We start from the raw sequence: 15,773 nt of genomic DNA, 5'->3' as shown, positions 1-15,773 counted from the left end.
AATGAAGTGCTTGGAGAATAGAAAGTATAAGTATTCTGGACTAAATACAATACAAGACTTGTAAGAAGAGAAAAGTCTAAAAAGGTTGAGTCAAGGGAAACCAGTTAGGTGATCGTAGTCATAGACGTAAGAGATACTGAGGACAAAAAAATTAATAACGGCAGCAGTGGGAATGGGATGAATCAGGGGATAAAGGAGAATTTTAGGAAATGAAATGGATAGGGCTTGGTTATAGACTATAGGAATAGTCTAGGATGACTGCAAGTTTCTGATTTGGATAACTAAGTCATTGGTAATGCCATTGATGAAGATTGGGAGGATTGGTAGATATAAACTTCCAGTTATAAAATGAGTGGGGATATAAGTTACAGCATGGGGAATGCAATCAATAATGTTCTATCAACTTTGTATGATGACAGACATTAACTAGACTTATTGTGGTGATTGGTTCCCAGTGTGTACAAACATAGATCCACTATGTTGTACACTTGAAACTAGTATACCATGGTATGTCAATTATACTTCAGTTTTAAAAATAAATAAATAAAATCTACAGACCACACACACACAGTTTTCCACAGAAAGACCTGAATTTGAATAAAGAAAAAATAAACATTGGGATGCTCATGACACACTAACATACAAACTGTATTGAAAAGATGGCCTTTGGGCTCTTTCCAGTTTTATCCAGCTAACTGAAATATGACCATTTAATTACACAAACCAATTTTCTATAGCTTAGTGTTACTGTGAAAATTTGCTTGTGCAAATTCCTTAATGTTTATACTAAAATGGAGTTTATTCGTGAAAATAAAAATGTTTCCATCTATCAGAAAACCAAGTGATTGGGAGAATCAGAAGAGAAACAGGCAGTTTTCTGTGGTAGTGGTAGTGGGGGATGGAGTGATATTGGTTTTAGGCAATGTTGAGTTTGGGTCATATTTGAGAATTTGTGATTTGTGAAATGCTCACCAATAAACGAGGTGAAAATGCTCAACAATAAATTAAAAATCTGGAACTAGAAGTAGACCTTGAGAGAGGACTTGAAATCAGATATTTGTTTTAGGGTGTTGAGCCCTTCAGAGTGGCTGAAATGGCCTTGGTAGCACATATAGAAGGGAATGGTGCTTAAGAGGCACAAATATTTAAGGGACAGGTAGAGGAAGTGGAGACTGAGAAAGTGTAGTTAAGGAACCAAGAGGAAAATAGTATCATGGAGGTCCGAAGAGATGGAAGTATGGTGGTTGGCAATGTCGTATACTATAGAAAGGCCACTTACGACGAAGGCTAAGATGAACCCACTGTCTTGGGTATGGGAAAGCCACTGGTGACCAATTTCTTTTGTAGGGGAATGTAATCATATTGTACTGGGTTGTGAAGTATAGCAGGAATGTCTGTGAATATACTGTTGACTTCTCTTTCAAAAAGTGTGATAAGGAAGACAAGCAGAGGAGAGATTTTTGGATTAGGAAGAATTGAGCATGTTGGCGAGAGAGAAGAAAGAAACCATCTAGATGGAACAAGGGGAAGGGGATAACTGATGGACTAAAGTCCTAGAAGGTGGAGTGGGGTCCTGAGCATGGGCAGGGAAGCAATTAGCCTTGGAGAGAGTAAGGGAAACCTCTTTATCTGACTATAAAGGTAAAGGTGCCTGAAAAGACGTTTTGAGACTTTGAGATCAGAGTTTGAGGAATTCAGGACTGATGGACTCTACTATCTCAGTAGTCAGAAGAGGCCAGTTCCTCCGAAGGGACTGAAAAGTAGAAAAGAATGAGGAAGAGAAGTAACTTGAATGGTGAGACAGAGGTTGGAAGCAATTTTATGGAGTGTGGAGTTAAATAAAAAGACCGTGAAGGAAATTTGAGAATTCAGCTGAAGTTCAGCTCTCTGTAAATTATAGTTGTGCCTGCCATTTATCTTAATCTCAGTATTGATGACTAGTAATTATTTATTGAATTTTTAGTGGGGGGTTCTTAGTATGTTTCATAACAGCTTCATAGCAGAAGGGAGGTCCTATCTTTGTCTCCAGTTTTATAGAGATAAAACTGAGATGTAGAAGTTGATAACAGAGAGAGAAAAGACCACACAGGTGCTTAGTGGCAGAGGCAGGCTCTGAACCTAAGCATCCTGGTTGCAGAGCACAGCACCTACCTGCAGTATATACTACATGCTGGGAAAGCTGGTGTGATGAGAGGCTGGAGGCAGGCAGGGTGGGTGGGATGGCTGAAGTGGCAAGAGATCTGAGGGTGCTGGAGTGTGTTCTGAAGTTAATTGAGTTCAGGGAGGTGGGAAAGGAAGTAATCAGTCTAGAGGCTGATAGGGATTTGAGAGTTGGGAGGTTGAAGAATGGGTTTAGGTGGAACTGGGTAAAATGAAATATAGGGTGCTAAGAGTTGTGATGAGAAAGGCATTGGTCATTTGAGGGATAGCATTTCTTATAATCCCAAGGTCGTGATATAGTCTAAGAAATGAATGGCTGAGGTTTACAAGGGAAGTCTTTGGAGTAGAGAAGACTAGAGGATAGGAGATCTGGATTAGAACAAAGGATTTTGATTTTACTGCTTCAGTGACACTTCTCCTGCTTGTGATATTTTATTAATTTGACCATTGCTACCTAAAAAGTTTCTCTTTTAACTGACTTGAATAATTGAGCTGTTCTCTTTTCACGCTACATATACTTATAAATTGTAATACACCTCTTATCCTACCAATTACTCCTACTTGACCTTTTGATCTCTCTTAGTAAAATATTTTAAGGTTTTCCTGTTAAGCTTTAGTTACTGAGGTTAAGCTGTTTCTAGCTTAGTCATAACTAATTCAGTCAAATTAAATATTAAGATACATGGATGTATTTTACTACATTTACAATTTAATCTCTAAACAATGAGGTAAAATTCAACAAGATGTTTTTAAGGAGCAAAAAGAACAGAGAAAATACTAAATTAAAAAAATTTTTATTTGAGAATAATTTTAGACTTACAGAGAAGTCTCAAGGATGAATCAGAAGGTTCCCCTACACCCCACACATCTTACATTAGTAGAGTACATTTGTCACAATTCATGAACAAATATTGATACATTAACTATAGTCCGTACTATAATTCAAATTTCCTTAGTTTTTACCCAATGTCCTTTTTCTGTCCCCATCCAGGATACCACCACATTACATTTAGTTGTATTTCTGTAGACTCTTCTTTGGTGTGACAGTTTCATTGTTTTTGAGTACTGGTCAGGTATTTTGTGGACTATTGCTCACTTTGGGTTTGTCTGATGTTTTTCTCATGATTAGACTCAGGTTATGGGGTTTTGGGAGGAAGACTACAGAAGTAAAGTACCATTCTCATGACAGCATATCAGGTCTCCCTGCTATAAACACGACTTATCACTGTTGATGTTTTCCTTGTTATCTGGCTGAAGTAGGGTTTGTCTAATATCTCACTTTTAAAGTTACTCTTTCTATCCCATTTACCTTCTATCCTGAACTCCAGAAGGAAGTCACTGCTCCCCTCTTGAGGAGTAGGGAATTATGCCTTATCTCGTTGAGAGTGCAGTATCTACAGAAATTATTTGTAATTATTCTGCATAGGTTATTTATCTTTTCTCCTCCACTCATTCCTTCATTCATTTATATTACTATGGATTCATGGATATTTATTTTATACTTCAGGTGTTTTTAATCCAGTACCACATTATTTATTATTTATTCAAAATGTTACAGCTTTTGCCATTGAGCTTTTTCAGTTGGTTTCTATGTCCCTTTGATATAAACTCATCCTTTTGTTTTTTGAGAACTTCCTTAGTTTCTGGCAGTAAAAAAAATATGCTAGATTCTTATTGTATATTCTCTGTTCCAGCCCTAGAATGAGCCATGTCTTAAGGAGCCCTGGTATCTTTTATTGGAGAATGGTATTAGAAATTAAGATCTAGGCCCTGGGTGTGCACATTACTACTGGGGCATCATTGTTTCTATGCCCTCCCAGGGGACAACTTGGAAGTATACTAACCTGTGTATACATAGCTAACTATAATTATTTCTACTACATCCATATTTATATCTATATTAAGCTAAATGAGTTCATACTGATGTTTTCAACTCTAATCCAGTATCATATGGCTCAATCTAGCCTCTTCCACTCACTTGTCTGTAACTTTCCACTCCCAACAGTGAGACACCTGGTCCCCATTTCACCATCAAACAGGTGTACTTATTTGTTAAGTCCCAATATATACGTATAATGGTTTCAGAATTGTTAACCGGTTCTTCCATGACATACAACTTTACCAACTGGAATACAGTGCCTGTGTACAGTTTCTTTTGTCTCTAGTCTTACAGCTACCATACATTTTCAAGGTTACTTAGATCACCTGTTTTTACCCCACTTCCTACAGTGAGGTTATGTATGTATTTGTAAAGCAGTTAGATTCTTTTGTCACAGTCTAGATTCCATCCTGGCACCACCAACCTCCTAACTGACATTTTAAAATTTGTACACACTCTTCATGCTGTTCTTGTGGATTTTGACAAATGTATAACATCATATACTCACCACTACAATATTAAACGGAATTGTTTTACCAACCTAAAATATCTCCCATGCTTCATTACTCTACTGTCTTCCTCTCTCCCTGAACTTCTGGCAACTACTGACCTGTTTTCTGTCTTCATATTTTTGCTTTTTCTGGAATGCTATATAAATGGAATCATACTGTGGGTAGAGTTTTCAGACTGTTTTTTTTCATTTAAGATTCAATATGCATTTAAGATTCATCCATGTGGTTATGTAAATTGATAGTTTATCCTTTTTATTGCTGAATGGCATTCCATTGTGTGGATGTATCACAATTTGCTTATCCATTCACCTATTTTTTTTTTAAGATTTTGTTTATTTGAGAGAGACAGAGGGAGAATGAGAGGGAGAAGTAGACTCCCAGCTGAGCAGAGAGCCCAACCAACATGGGGTTCGAAGCCAGGACCCTGAGATCATGACCTGAGCCGAAGGCAGATGCCTAACCACTGAGCCACCCAGGCGCCCCCTCCATTTACCTATTGTATAACATCTTGGTTGCTTGCTTGCTTTCAGTTTTTTGCAGTTATAAATAAACCTGGTATAAATATTTGCATGCAATTTTTTGCGTGGACGTAAATTTTCAAATCAGTTGGAAAAATATCTAGGAGAGTGAATGCTGGGTTGTGTGCTATGAATATGTTTAGTGTCATATTGTTTGCCAAAGTGGCTTTACCATTTTATTCTCACCAGCAAGGCTATAAGAGTTCCTGTTGCTCCATATCCTTGCCAGCGATTGGTATTGCCAGAATTTTGGATTTTAATAATTTTTTATAGATCTATAGTAGTATCTCATTGTTTTAATTTATAGTTTTCTAATGACAGATGATGTTGAACATCTTATCATATTCTTATTTTCCTCTTGTATATATTCTCTGATGAGGTGTTTAAGGTATTTTGCCTATGTTTTAAATTGGTTGATGCCTTATTATTGAGTTTTAAGACTTCTTTTTATATATTTGGATACAAGTACTTTATCCTATATGTATTTTGTAAATATTTTCTCCCAGTGCATGGATGTCTTTTTATTCTGTTTCAACAGTGCATTTCACAGCGCAAGTTTTTAATTTTAGTAAAGTCCAGCTTAACAATATTTTTTTCTATGTTTGTGCTTTTGGTGTTATATCTAAAGTACGATCACCAAACCCAAGATCATGCAGATTTTTTCCTATGTTTTCTTCCAGAAGTTAAGTAGTTTTTCATTTTATGTTTAAGGCTGTGGCTCATTTTGAGTTAATTTTTGTGTAAAATGTGAGGTCTCTGCCTAGGTTCATTTTTATGCATATGAATATCTGATTGTTCCAGCTGTTTGTTGGAAAAACTTCCTTCTCCATTGAATTACCTTTACAAAAATAAAAAATCAAAGATCAGTTGAGTATATTTGTGTGGATCTATTTCTAGGCTAACACTGTTGATCTATTTGTTCTTTCACCAAGTGCTATGCTATCTTGACTACTGTAGCTTTATATAGTAAGTCAGTCTTGAAAGTGGGTAGTATGAGTCTGCCAGCTTTCTTCCTTTCCAGTATTGTGTTGGCTATTCTAGGCCCTTTGCCTCTCTATATAAATCTTAGGACGATGTTCACTGAATTTTAAAAACTAAAAACTAAAAATTAAAGTGGTTAATCTTTGGAGATGCAGAGTAAATGTGATGCTTTGAAAAATTTTTTCCAGGTGGTTCTTTGAAGCTCTGAAGTATCCTAAGTTTTCCAAGGCTAACGTCATCAATGGAATACTCATGACAGTGGTGTTCTTCATCGTACGGATTGTCCCAATACCTCCTTTTTATAGTTACATTTATTCTGTGTTAGGAACAGAAGCCTACATAAGGCTTGGATTTTTAATCCAATGTTCCTGGATCTCTACTTGTATTGTTCTGGATGTGATGAATGTCATGTGGATGATCAAAATTACAAAGGGTTGCCTCAAAGTCATCTCTCTCATCAGACAAGAGAAAGCCAAAAGTAGTCTTCAGAATGGAAAACTTGACTAAAGGTGGGCTACTGATAAGCATACTTCATTACTACCCACGTTATATCTACTGATAGGGTGAATTCTTGGCATGTTCTTGTACTTCTTATTAATTATATTTGTTATCAAGGGTTTCAGTCCTTTTTTTTTTTTTTTAACCTTTAGAAAAGAGAAGCTAAAACTTAGTTTTTATTCCAGGATTTCTTTTCTGATTTTCTTCTGCATTATAAGCATGGATAAAATCTTAAAAGGTTTAAATAAAAAATTATAAATATAGTGGTGAATCTTTTCAGAAATCTGTTAACCTGCATTGGTATTTTTCTCTGTGAAAAGATGACTACGCTAATTGGGTGCACTTGGTTTTATGTCACCAATTTTGCTGAAAGAATGAGAACTGCTTTTAAATTTGTAAATAGCTCTCAACATTTTGTTGTACTGCACTCATTTCTTACTATGGCTGTCAATACCCGTTTAGGGTTTAATTTCTGAATCGTTGAAATGTTCTTTTCTTAGGCTATTATAAATGATGTATTTTTTGTTTAGATACGCTATCATTTATGAATGATGAAGTATTTTGCTTACTTTGGGAATATTTAATTAGTTCAGTCATGGAAAATACTTCTTTAATTTTTAGATTTTTCAGACATCACTTTATTATTTCTATTTTTAACATTTTATCAAAGTACTGCTTTTTTATTTGTAGTAAGGCTTAAGACAGATCTTACAGAGCTCCTTAAGAGATGCATTCCTCTTTCTAAAAATGCATGTTATAGATGACTATTTAGGCTAATAGGAGGAATCATTAAGAAAAAAACTTTAACACTGCTGTCTCTGTTTCCCTTGCACTTTTTTCTGTGAAAAATATATTATTTCTATTTGCAAAACCTCCCCTAAGTTCAGAACCCAACATCATCAGTACCAAAGTGTTATGTAGTATATATTTGTCATGCTCCTGATGTAGGCAAGTCAGTATTCACATTTTACTCACAGTTTACACCCATGCTTGCTTAACCAACATTTTGAGTGCTTTGAATTTCTGTCTTTCCTGAAGGACAGGAAAAAAAATAGATAATTTAATCCAAGTATTCTGATTATTAATATCCTTGTCTTGTGATGATAAATGGCTGGTGACTCTGGTTTTTTGATTTTGGGTTTTTTTGTGTGTGTGTATGTGTAAGTATATGTTTGCTTTTTCTTTGATTCTTAAAACCCAAATACAGAATTATATAGTTAGTTATTATTGCCTTTATTTATTTTTCTCAAGTACTTGATTTTAATGATTGTTCTTACCTAAGAAAGAAAGAAATTTAATCAGTGATGGCTGCTTGAGTTTAATTGAATCCAAACCAAAAGATCTAATCCACTCAGTTTCTCAGCTGGCAGCAGAATGATTCACTTTCATTGTCCATGTTATGATGGTGAAGGGGGGCTGGCTGGATAGATCAGACTTTGATTTCATTTGATTCGATTTGATTTGGCTGTCTAATGCAGAGAGAGCCTGATAAGTTTTAGAACCTTTAAAGAAGGTAATTGAAATTTCAGTCAATAACTCAATGAGAAAATCAAATTGATTGGCTTACAGTAGGTACACTTATTTTTGAAAGACTTAATTAAAGTATTGTAAAGTATAGGTATTTGTTTTTAAAGCTACTAATATTACATTGATAATTTGTTACCAAATTTAGTGCCTTTGACATCATAGGCACTTAAGTGTGTATTGGTTGTTTAGAGGGGGGTGGGAGAGCACATGGTTTTATCTTGTTGTTTTCTTGGTCTTTTGCAAGAAAACTGGATTTTTAAAAGGAAAACATTTATATTAGAAAACTATTTTGGAAATTCCTTTAAAAAGAAACAAAACTTGAAATAAATATTTTTGACTCTTGGGATATTTCTATAGTTTCTGAACACAGATTTTAAACCCACCATCAAAATGAAGACAATATAAAACAATATATTGCAATGTATTGTAATATAAAACTCACTAATCAGTGAGTTTCCATATAGCAGTTTCAGTTTTTATAGTTGCTATTTCATGCTTAAAACTTTATTTTTACTTTCATTGACAGCACTTTTCAGTAGTATAGCTGTTCAGAAAACAAGTGTTTAAAATATCAGTGTTTTGAACTAAAGTTCATTATTCCCTTAGTCAGCAATTCTTATTTTAAGCTGACTGCATGACAGCTAATTCAACATCCACATTCAATATCCAAAAGTACAAGCTACATATTTCCTCGTACAACACGCATGAAATGGAAAAGACACTACAAACTGCCATATTACTTTAAGTCAGATCTTTATAGGAGCTATACTTCACTGTTCTGTGATTGTATCCACCTACCTAAGATACAAGGAGTTAAAGACAGAACATATCATTTATTAAACGATGAATTTTTCATTTATTAAATGACAAACTTTTGCTAGACATTTTACATATTAAGTATTTTGACTACATGGATTAATTTAAATGATTCTATTAGGCATTCTGAATTTAACAACTATTAAAATATTTGTAGAAAACTAAAAGCAAATTGGTATAAATTTTTAAGTAACTCTATTTTTATAGAAAAAGATTAGTGATAACCTGTAACTATAAAGCTGTTCTTTGAATGCATAGTAGTCTAAAAAATAAAAATTCTTAACGAAATTTTGAAAGTGAATGAAAATCAACTAAATAGCATGCAAGATCATAGATTCTGCATCTGATGTTTTATTTGGGAGAATTTAAAAATTATGAGCTTGAATTTGTAGAATTTGCATTCTTGTGTCTGGAATATTTCTAGTGAGTATTGTTTGCATTTATTTAAAACTCAAAATAGAGTTATATATGAGTGCAAAGAAATTAACTCCTGCATAAGTTGTGTCTTAATACCTTACAGTAAGTTAAGATGCAATTTTTATTCCAGCTGTTTAGTTTTGTTCTTTCATGGGCTAGTGCTATAATGTTTAGAGAAATAATAATGTATTTACCATTCCTAACGGTGACTGATACACCATGGATCCCCCAGTACTATTGTTAAAGTTCTAGTTTTAACAACTGCCTCATTTATAGGTGTTTGAATCAAATTCTTTTCTAAATTTTAATCTATTTGACTCAGCTTTTTGCTAAAGTGTCAGTTTTTAAATTGTACACTTTCTGTGAGGTGCGTTGGGTGTTTAGAGAACGGTTCTTCACTTATGTGAAGGGCCAGCTTTGTGGTTGGTTACATTTGTCATCATGCACTAGAAACAGTCTTGTCGTGGAGCTATCTGGGGGAAAGTGTTGTAATATCTGTGTTCTGTTTCGTTTTTAAGGGAAATAAACATGTTCCAGAAGACACTATTAAAATAAATGTTTGAATAAATTTGAGTTTCTGGGTTACTCTTAACTCCAATATGGGAATATGCATACAAATTGGCTTTCAGTGGTTTAGTCTGTTGCTGAAATTGAAAAGTCCATGTAATTGTTGACATCATCAGTTATACTTTATGGAAGACTATGTATTTGTGTGTCTTGGGTTCCAGAAGAAGCAAACTCATATAATTTATCAGAAATGTGGCACAGTGTTTCTCCGCAGGTACGAACCAGCACAGCAGTGAGACCCCTCCTGTGTCTAGAGACCCTGGGCACACACACAAACCGCCCAGCCTTAACCACAGCTTGGTTGACGACAGGCACATTAAAGCAGCTACAAGGGATTTTTCACATGAAGCACATGGGGTATGTGTGAGAACAATGAGAAGCCAGCAGAATCTGGAGTTGGAGACACAGTTGATTTTCCCTTAAAAGGCATGATGCCCCTCCCTCATCTAGAAGTTTTTCTCTGAATCCTTCCAGCCCTTCCAACTCGTCCTCCTAATGCCCTTAAGACTGTACCAGCACCTCCATCCCTTACACCAGCACCTTTCAACATCAACTTTTGAGGCTTCCCCATACCCATAAGCTTTCTGGTCTATTGTGGAAAACTTGAAAGTTTTCAAGTATGTTCTTCCATTGAAAAAAAGCATTGGAGTAAGTTTAAGTAGCAGTCAGCAAACCATAATTGTTAAGAGACTATCAGAAGCCATTTAATATTTAATAATACTTGTTATAAGATGAAACAAGGCTAATAAGGTTTATGGTTTTATTGAGAAACATCTGTAGTCTCTTTCTTAAACTGGCTTAGCAGTAAAAGCTTTATATATGTTTTAGCTAGGGATTCATTGTAGGCCTGTAAATTATCTAAATGTTCTTCCTTAGACCCCATGGCAGCAGGAGGAACTGAGGTAGCTCTGTTATGAGGCTGTTAGGAGGAAGGGCTGCTGGTCTGTGGCAGCATTCCTGAATCCTGCTCTTTAATTGAGCAAACTTAGTTATGGTCATGTTTCTTTTAAAAACAAGCTTACCAGCAAGTGGATTGCTCAGCACGTTTTACGAATGCAAGTCAAGGACTTGAGCCCTATCCCTTTCTAGCCCGGACCTCAAACTGCCTCTATTAGCCTTGGTAGTAAATTGTACCTTTATTTGAAGATATTTTGGATAGCAATGAAGAAGTGAAGGCTAGCTGCTAAAGATTGGTTTGTTTGCATTGAAAATGTTTACACTGATTCCCTTGTTACACCATAAACCATTTGTTTGCACTTAAAATGTCTACAGCAAACTGTAGATAGTTTCGGTATCAGGCCCTATATTTAAGACCAAAAACAATGAGAAATATTTCTAAATCTTAAAGATATAAATACAATACCTCTGGCTGAAAACTCGTTAATTATCATCTGTATATTTTTTCTTTATATCTTTACATAATTCTTTCTGTAATTAAGTGTGCATTAGGTATTTGCTACTTCTTGGTTAATGAAGCCTAAAAATATAACTGTAAATAAAATATGCTATATATTTTTTTGTTTCTTGCTTGGTTTGCTTCTAGTATAATTATGTCTACTTTTTACTTAAGGAATTTTTGCATAGATAATATTCTCTTACTAACTTGTAACTAGGATGGGTTATGAGGTTTTTTTGGTAATTATTAGAGTTCGTAATAATAACTTTTAGACATAGATTTCATTTGAAAAAGCTACTTGAGGGGCGCCTGGGTGGCACAGCAGTTAAGCGTCTGCCTTCGGCTCAGGGCGTGATCCCAGCGTTATGGGATCAAGCCCCACATCAGGCTCCTCCGCTATGAGCCTGCTTCTTCCTCTCCCACTCCCCCTGCTTGTGTTCCCTCTCTCACTGGCTGTCTCTATCTGTGTTAAATAAATAAATAAATAAATAAATAAAATCTTTAAAAAAAAAAAAAAGAAAAAGCTACTTGAAAATTGCAGCAAATGTGACAGCTCTAGTGATATACACATTTTTTTCTGGGAATATACAACCTTACTGTTTAACTGTTATAAAGATTTTGGAAGTCTTTCGAAATACATTTAACATTTTGAAAACACGTCTCCTAATTTATTTCCATAAGGCTGAATGAAGAACTTTGTCTTATTTACAAAATGTCAGACTTGGTAATTTATAAATCAGTGTCACTCAGATTTATCAGCAATTAAAATAGCAATTTAGTATTCTTTGGTCTCTTGGTTGTACTTAATTTGAATGGGATTAATTAATATCTCTAGGTAGTTCCCTTAAAATTTTTAAATGTTTGTATTCTTTATTTGTATGTGTGTCAGTTTATAGGATATGCAAGTTCTAAGCAATAATCTGCATGTTCTACAAGGTTGGCATTCCTTTGTCATGACAAATTTTATTTAATATTAATTTTAAGAATGTGTGTAAAATCAATATCCTACATATATAAATCATCCCTCCTCCCAATGAAAACCTTGAAATTTTCCTGTGTTAGAACACTAATGTGGTGCAAAGCTTTGTATTTTGTGAAAAAAAATTAATAAAATCACAATTACTTAGTGCAAAAGTTTGAGTCTGCAAAGTGTACGCTTTAACAGAAATTAGTAGATGATAAAAATTACTTTCCTCAAATCAAATCATCTGTCCTAGCTCTTGAATCCTAAAGCTAATATTTATTCTTCAAGATGTTTATAGAGCTTGTTTACCCTCTTCCCTCCCTTCCCTCCCTGAGGTCCCTGCCTTATAACAAACCAGGAGGCGTAGCAAACATTGTAGTCATGTTTGTTGATGGAAGGAATGGTGCTATCTAATCAATGGGCTCTTTTAGATTAAGTAAAACTTTGGCAGTTATGTTTTTAATCTCCTTCCTCATGTCCTTTAGGCTTCTCATGTGGCCTTGAGTGTTTTTTTGCCTAATGTCTTGGCTGGAATTCCTCCCTTCTCAAATTCCCCATGGTCTTAATCTTGCATCTTGGTCCCAGAATATCCAGTAGATCAGGAAGCAGAAAGCTAATTGAATAGAATACTGAAGTGGTTTGGCCTTTGGAGAGCGTATCATGAGTCATGCTTCAGAACATGCCTAAAATGTTGTGTCAAGACTGGCAAAGGAACAGCTGAATTTCAAAATTAAAATAGCAGCCACAGCTGTTAGTGGAGATAGGCCACAGGTAAAATTACAAGGATTCAGAACCCCTCTAAGCAAGTATAAATGGGTGCTCTCTCTCACACCTCAGGCTGCCTCAAAGATGAGCCACCCTTTATTTCCTAGTCTTTATCAAAGTTAACTTACTGCATTCCCTCCCTGTCAATGGTCCTTAAACATGCACAAAAAAGCAAGTTGGCAAATTTGCAATTTTCCCCCATTCTAGTAACCGATAATCTGTTCCTAGATGCTTCTCACAAACTGCACTCTTCAAATAAGGCCTGTATACCGCATCTGCTCGAATAGCCCATTGTTGCTTATGGCACAGTGCTCCTAGGCTTGGAGTCTGACTCCCCCGATGGCTAAATAGCCCCTTCCTCATTTCATCTACCTCCAGCTAAATTCTGCCACATCTAGTCTTGTCATCTTACCAAATCATTGATTATACCATTCCAGAAATTACCTGAGCAGCACTTTCAAAGAAGGGGACTTGTAGGGAGAAATGAAAGGTAATATGGATGATGGGCTGCATTTCTATGGAGGATAAAGTTCAAGGATAGCTGGAAATTTGGGAAGAATGACAAAAGAAAAGATAAAAGACTTCAGAGAATAGGAAAAACAAAGTAGAAAATGCTACGTAGGTAAACATTGCTTTTTGGGTGACATGAACTTATCAAAAATGAATATAATGAATTCCTGTACACATTACAAGAATTTATTAAAATGTGATATAAACATTCATTATATATGCTTTTTTTCTTCAATTTTTTGTTTAAATTCAAGTTAGTTAACATGCAGTACAATATTGGTTTCTGGTATAGAATTTAGTGATTCATCACTTATATACAGCACCCAGTGCTCATCACAAGTGCCCTCCTTAATCCCTACCACCCATTTAACCCATCCCCCCCCATAACCAGTTGTTTTATTTGTTAAATTCCACATATGAGTGAAATCATATGGTATTTGTCTTTATATGTGTATATATGCAGGTATGGTGTGTGACTCTATTTACCATCTGTCTATTTGGGCAGTGTGTCACCCACTGCTGACAGATGCCTCCATGCAGAGGCAGGAATGAGGGGGCACCCCCATGGAGCAGTGATTCTGGTGGGCTGCCTGAGTCTGTGGAAGACCGCAAGTCTTGGTCTGTTGGAGTTACCAAAAACCCAGCTATGCCCAACAGTTATGCTTTGTGGAATAATTTTTGTCGTCAGGCTTATCACGAGAGGTTTTAGAAGATGAAATGAGCAGTTTTAAAAGTATACTGTGGGGGCACCTGGGTGCCTTGGTTGGGTGTCTGCCTTCCACTGAGGTGGTGATCTCAGGGTCCTGGGATCGAGCCCTGTGTCAGGCTCCCTGCTCGGCGGCAAGTCTGCTTCTCTCTCTCCCTTTGCCCCTGCCTCCCGCTCTTGTGTGCTCTCTCTCACTCTCAAATAAATAAAAAAATCTTTAGAAAAAATTAAAAAAAAAGTATACTGTGGGGACGCCTGGGTGGCTCAGTCGGTTAAATGTCTGCCTTGGTTCGGGTCATGATCCCAGGGTCCTGGGATCAAGTCCCTCATTGGGCTCCTTGCACAGGGGGGAGGCTCCTTCTCCCTCTGCCTGCTGTTCTCCCTGCTTATGGTCTCTCTCTTTCTCTGTCAAATAAATAAATAAAATCTTAAAAAAATAAAAATAAACTGTGCTGTGGACAGAAAGGATGTATGAATGGGTACGGTACAAGAGGGCAGGATTTTGTTTGAATTGTAAATTAGAAAAGAGCAGCTTGCAAAGAGTGAGGTGCCCAAGAGCGGAATGTACCTGTGAAGAAGTATCTTAATCTCTGTGAGTCTTAGTTCTGTTATCTGTAAAATTATGTTTGAAGTGTCTCTGACGTTCCTTCCAACTCTCCCATCCTATGAGTAAGAGCTTTAACTTGAAACAGAGCAACTAGAACAGAGCAAGTGTAGCTTTAACGCTTAGTAATGTGATTGGAATGGCATCTGAGGGAGATCCTCAGTGTCAGATGAATGGGAGTACAGAAATAGGCTAGTGATGGAGAAATAGGCTAAGCAACTGCAAAGTAGTTAAGCCTGATGCGTGGCCTTGGACAAGGAAGATAAACAAAAGGGCCAGATCTGCTAAATATTGCAAAGGGAAAAGCAGAAGGAATTAGAAAAACTGAATATAACTCATGAGTAAGGCTGTGGAACTGAGAGGTGACAGATGCCACTGGATGTGATGTCAGAACACGGGGAGCCGAGGACTCAGCAGGAAGTTGGAGAATGGTGGCAGCTCTTAAGGGGATGCTGTGGACGAGAGGAAAGAGGGAAGTAAGAGTCTCAGGCATTTTTCTATAAATGAGAAAAGGTAAGGTACAGTAGTTGGAGGGAGACTGTGGTAGACTTCTAACATAACTGCCATGTGAAGAATTCATTCTGGGGAAGGAAAAAGTTTCTCTCAAAGTGCCTCACTGTTGTGGCTTCCACTGCTTCTCTCATTTCTAAACTGGTCTTGCCTTGACCCCTCGTATCTGTGTATTCCAGGTTCCTGACTGTAACTGACCCATAGTTTCCCCACAGACCATTCAGGTCTGCTCTCTGTCCTCATGACTCAGTGCTGCCCATGGTGTCAGCCCAGCCTTCTCTAGTCAAAGAGTTTCGGTAAGGTCTAGAGATGATGCCCTGAAAATAACACACTTCCAGGGAATCTGGCTGCAGGTCTGGGAGTGGAGGCTGCTGCAAGAGGCTGCTGCAGATGGAGAGGGCTTCAGCCTTGTGGGGGTATGACTGCCTAGGTGAGGTGGTCAT

The 15,773-nt window shown here is 36.5% G+C and overlaps 1 protein-coding gene across 10 annotated transcripts in view; it reads left to right on the top strand.

The window, feature by feature from the left end:
• The window catches only part of TLCD4 (TLC domain containing 4), a 98,772-nt gene extending 88,896 nt beyond the window's left edge, over nucleotides 1-9,876 (top strand). For all 10 annotated transcript variants that reach the window (XM_048220435.2, XM_048220437.2, XM_026497572.4 and 7 more), the window contains one exon: nucleotides 6,239-9,876. In XM_048220435.2, the coding sequence (XP_048076392.1) occupies nucleotides 6,239-6,557 (319 nt within the window). In that variant the 3' untranslated portion in view covers nucleotides 6,558-9,876. The remainder of the gene's footprint in view (nucleotides 1-6,238) is intronic.
• The last annotated feature ends 5,897 nt before the right edge of the window (nucleotides 9,877-15,773 follow it).

Source organism: Ursus arctos, unplaced genomic scaffold (assembly GCF_023065955.2).
Source record: "Ursus arctos isolate Adak ecotype North America unplaced genomic scaffold, UrsArc2.0 scaffold_12, whole genome shotgun sequence".
Classification (NCBI taxonomy): domain Eukaryota; kingdom Metazoa; phylum Chordata; class Mammalia; order Carnivora; family Ursidae; genus Ursus; species Ursus arctos.
The sequence above is the reverse complement of the archived record's forward strand: the minus strand, read 5'-3'. Positions and strand labels throughout refer to the sequence as shown.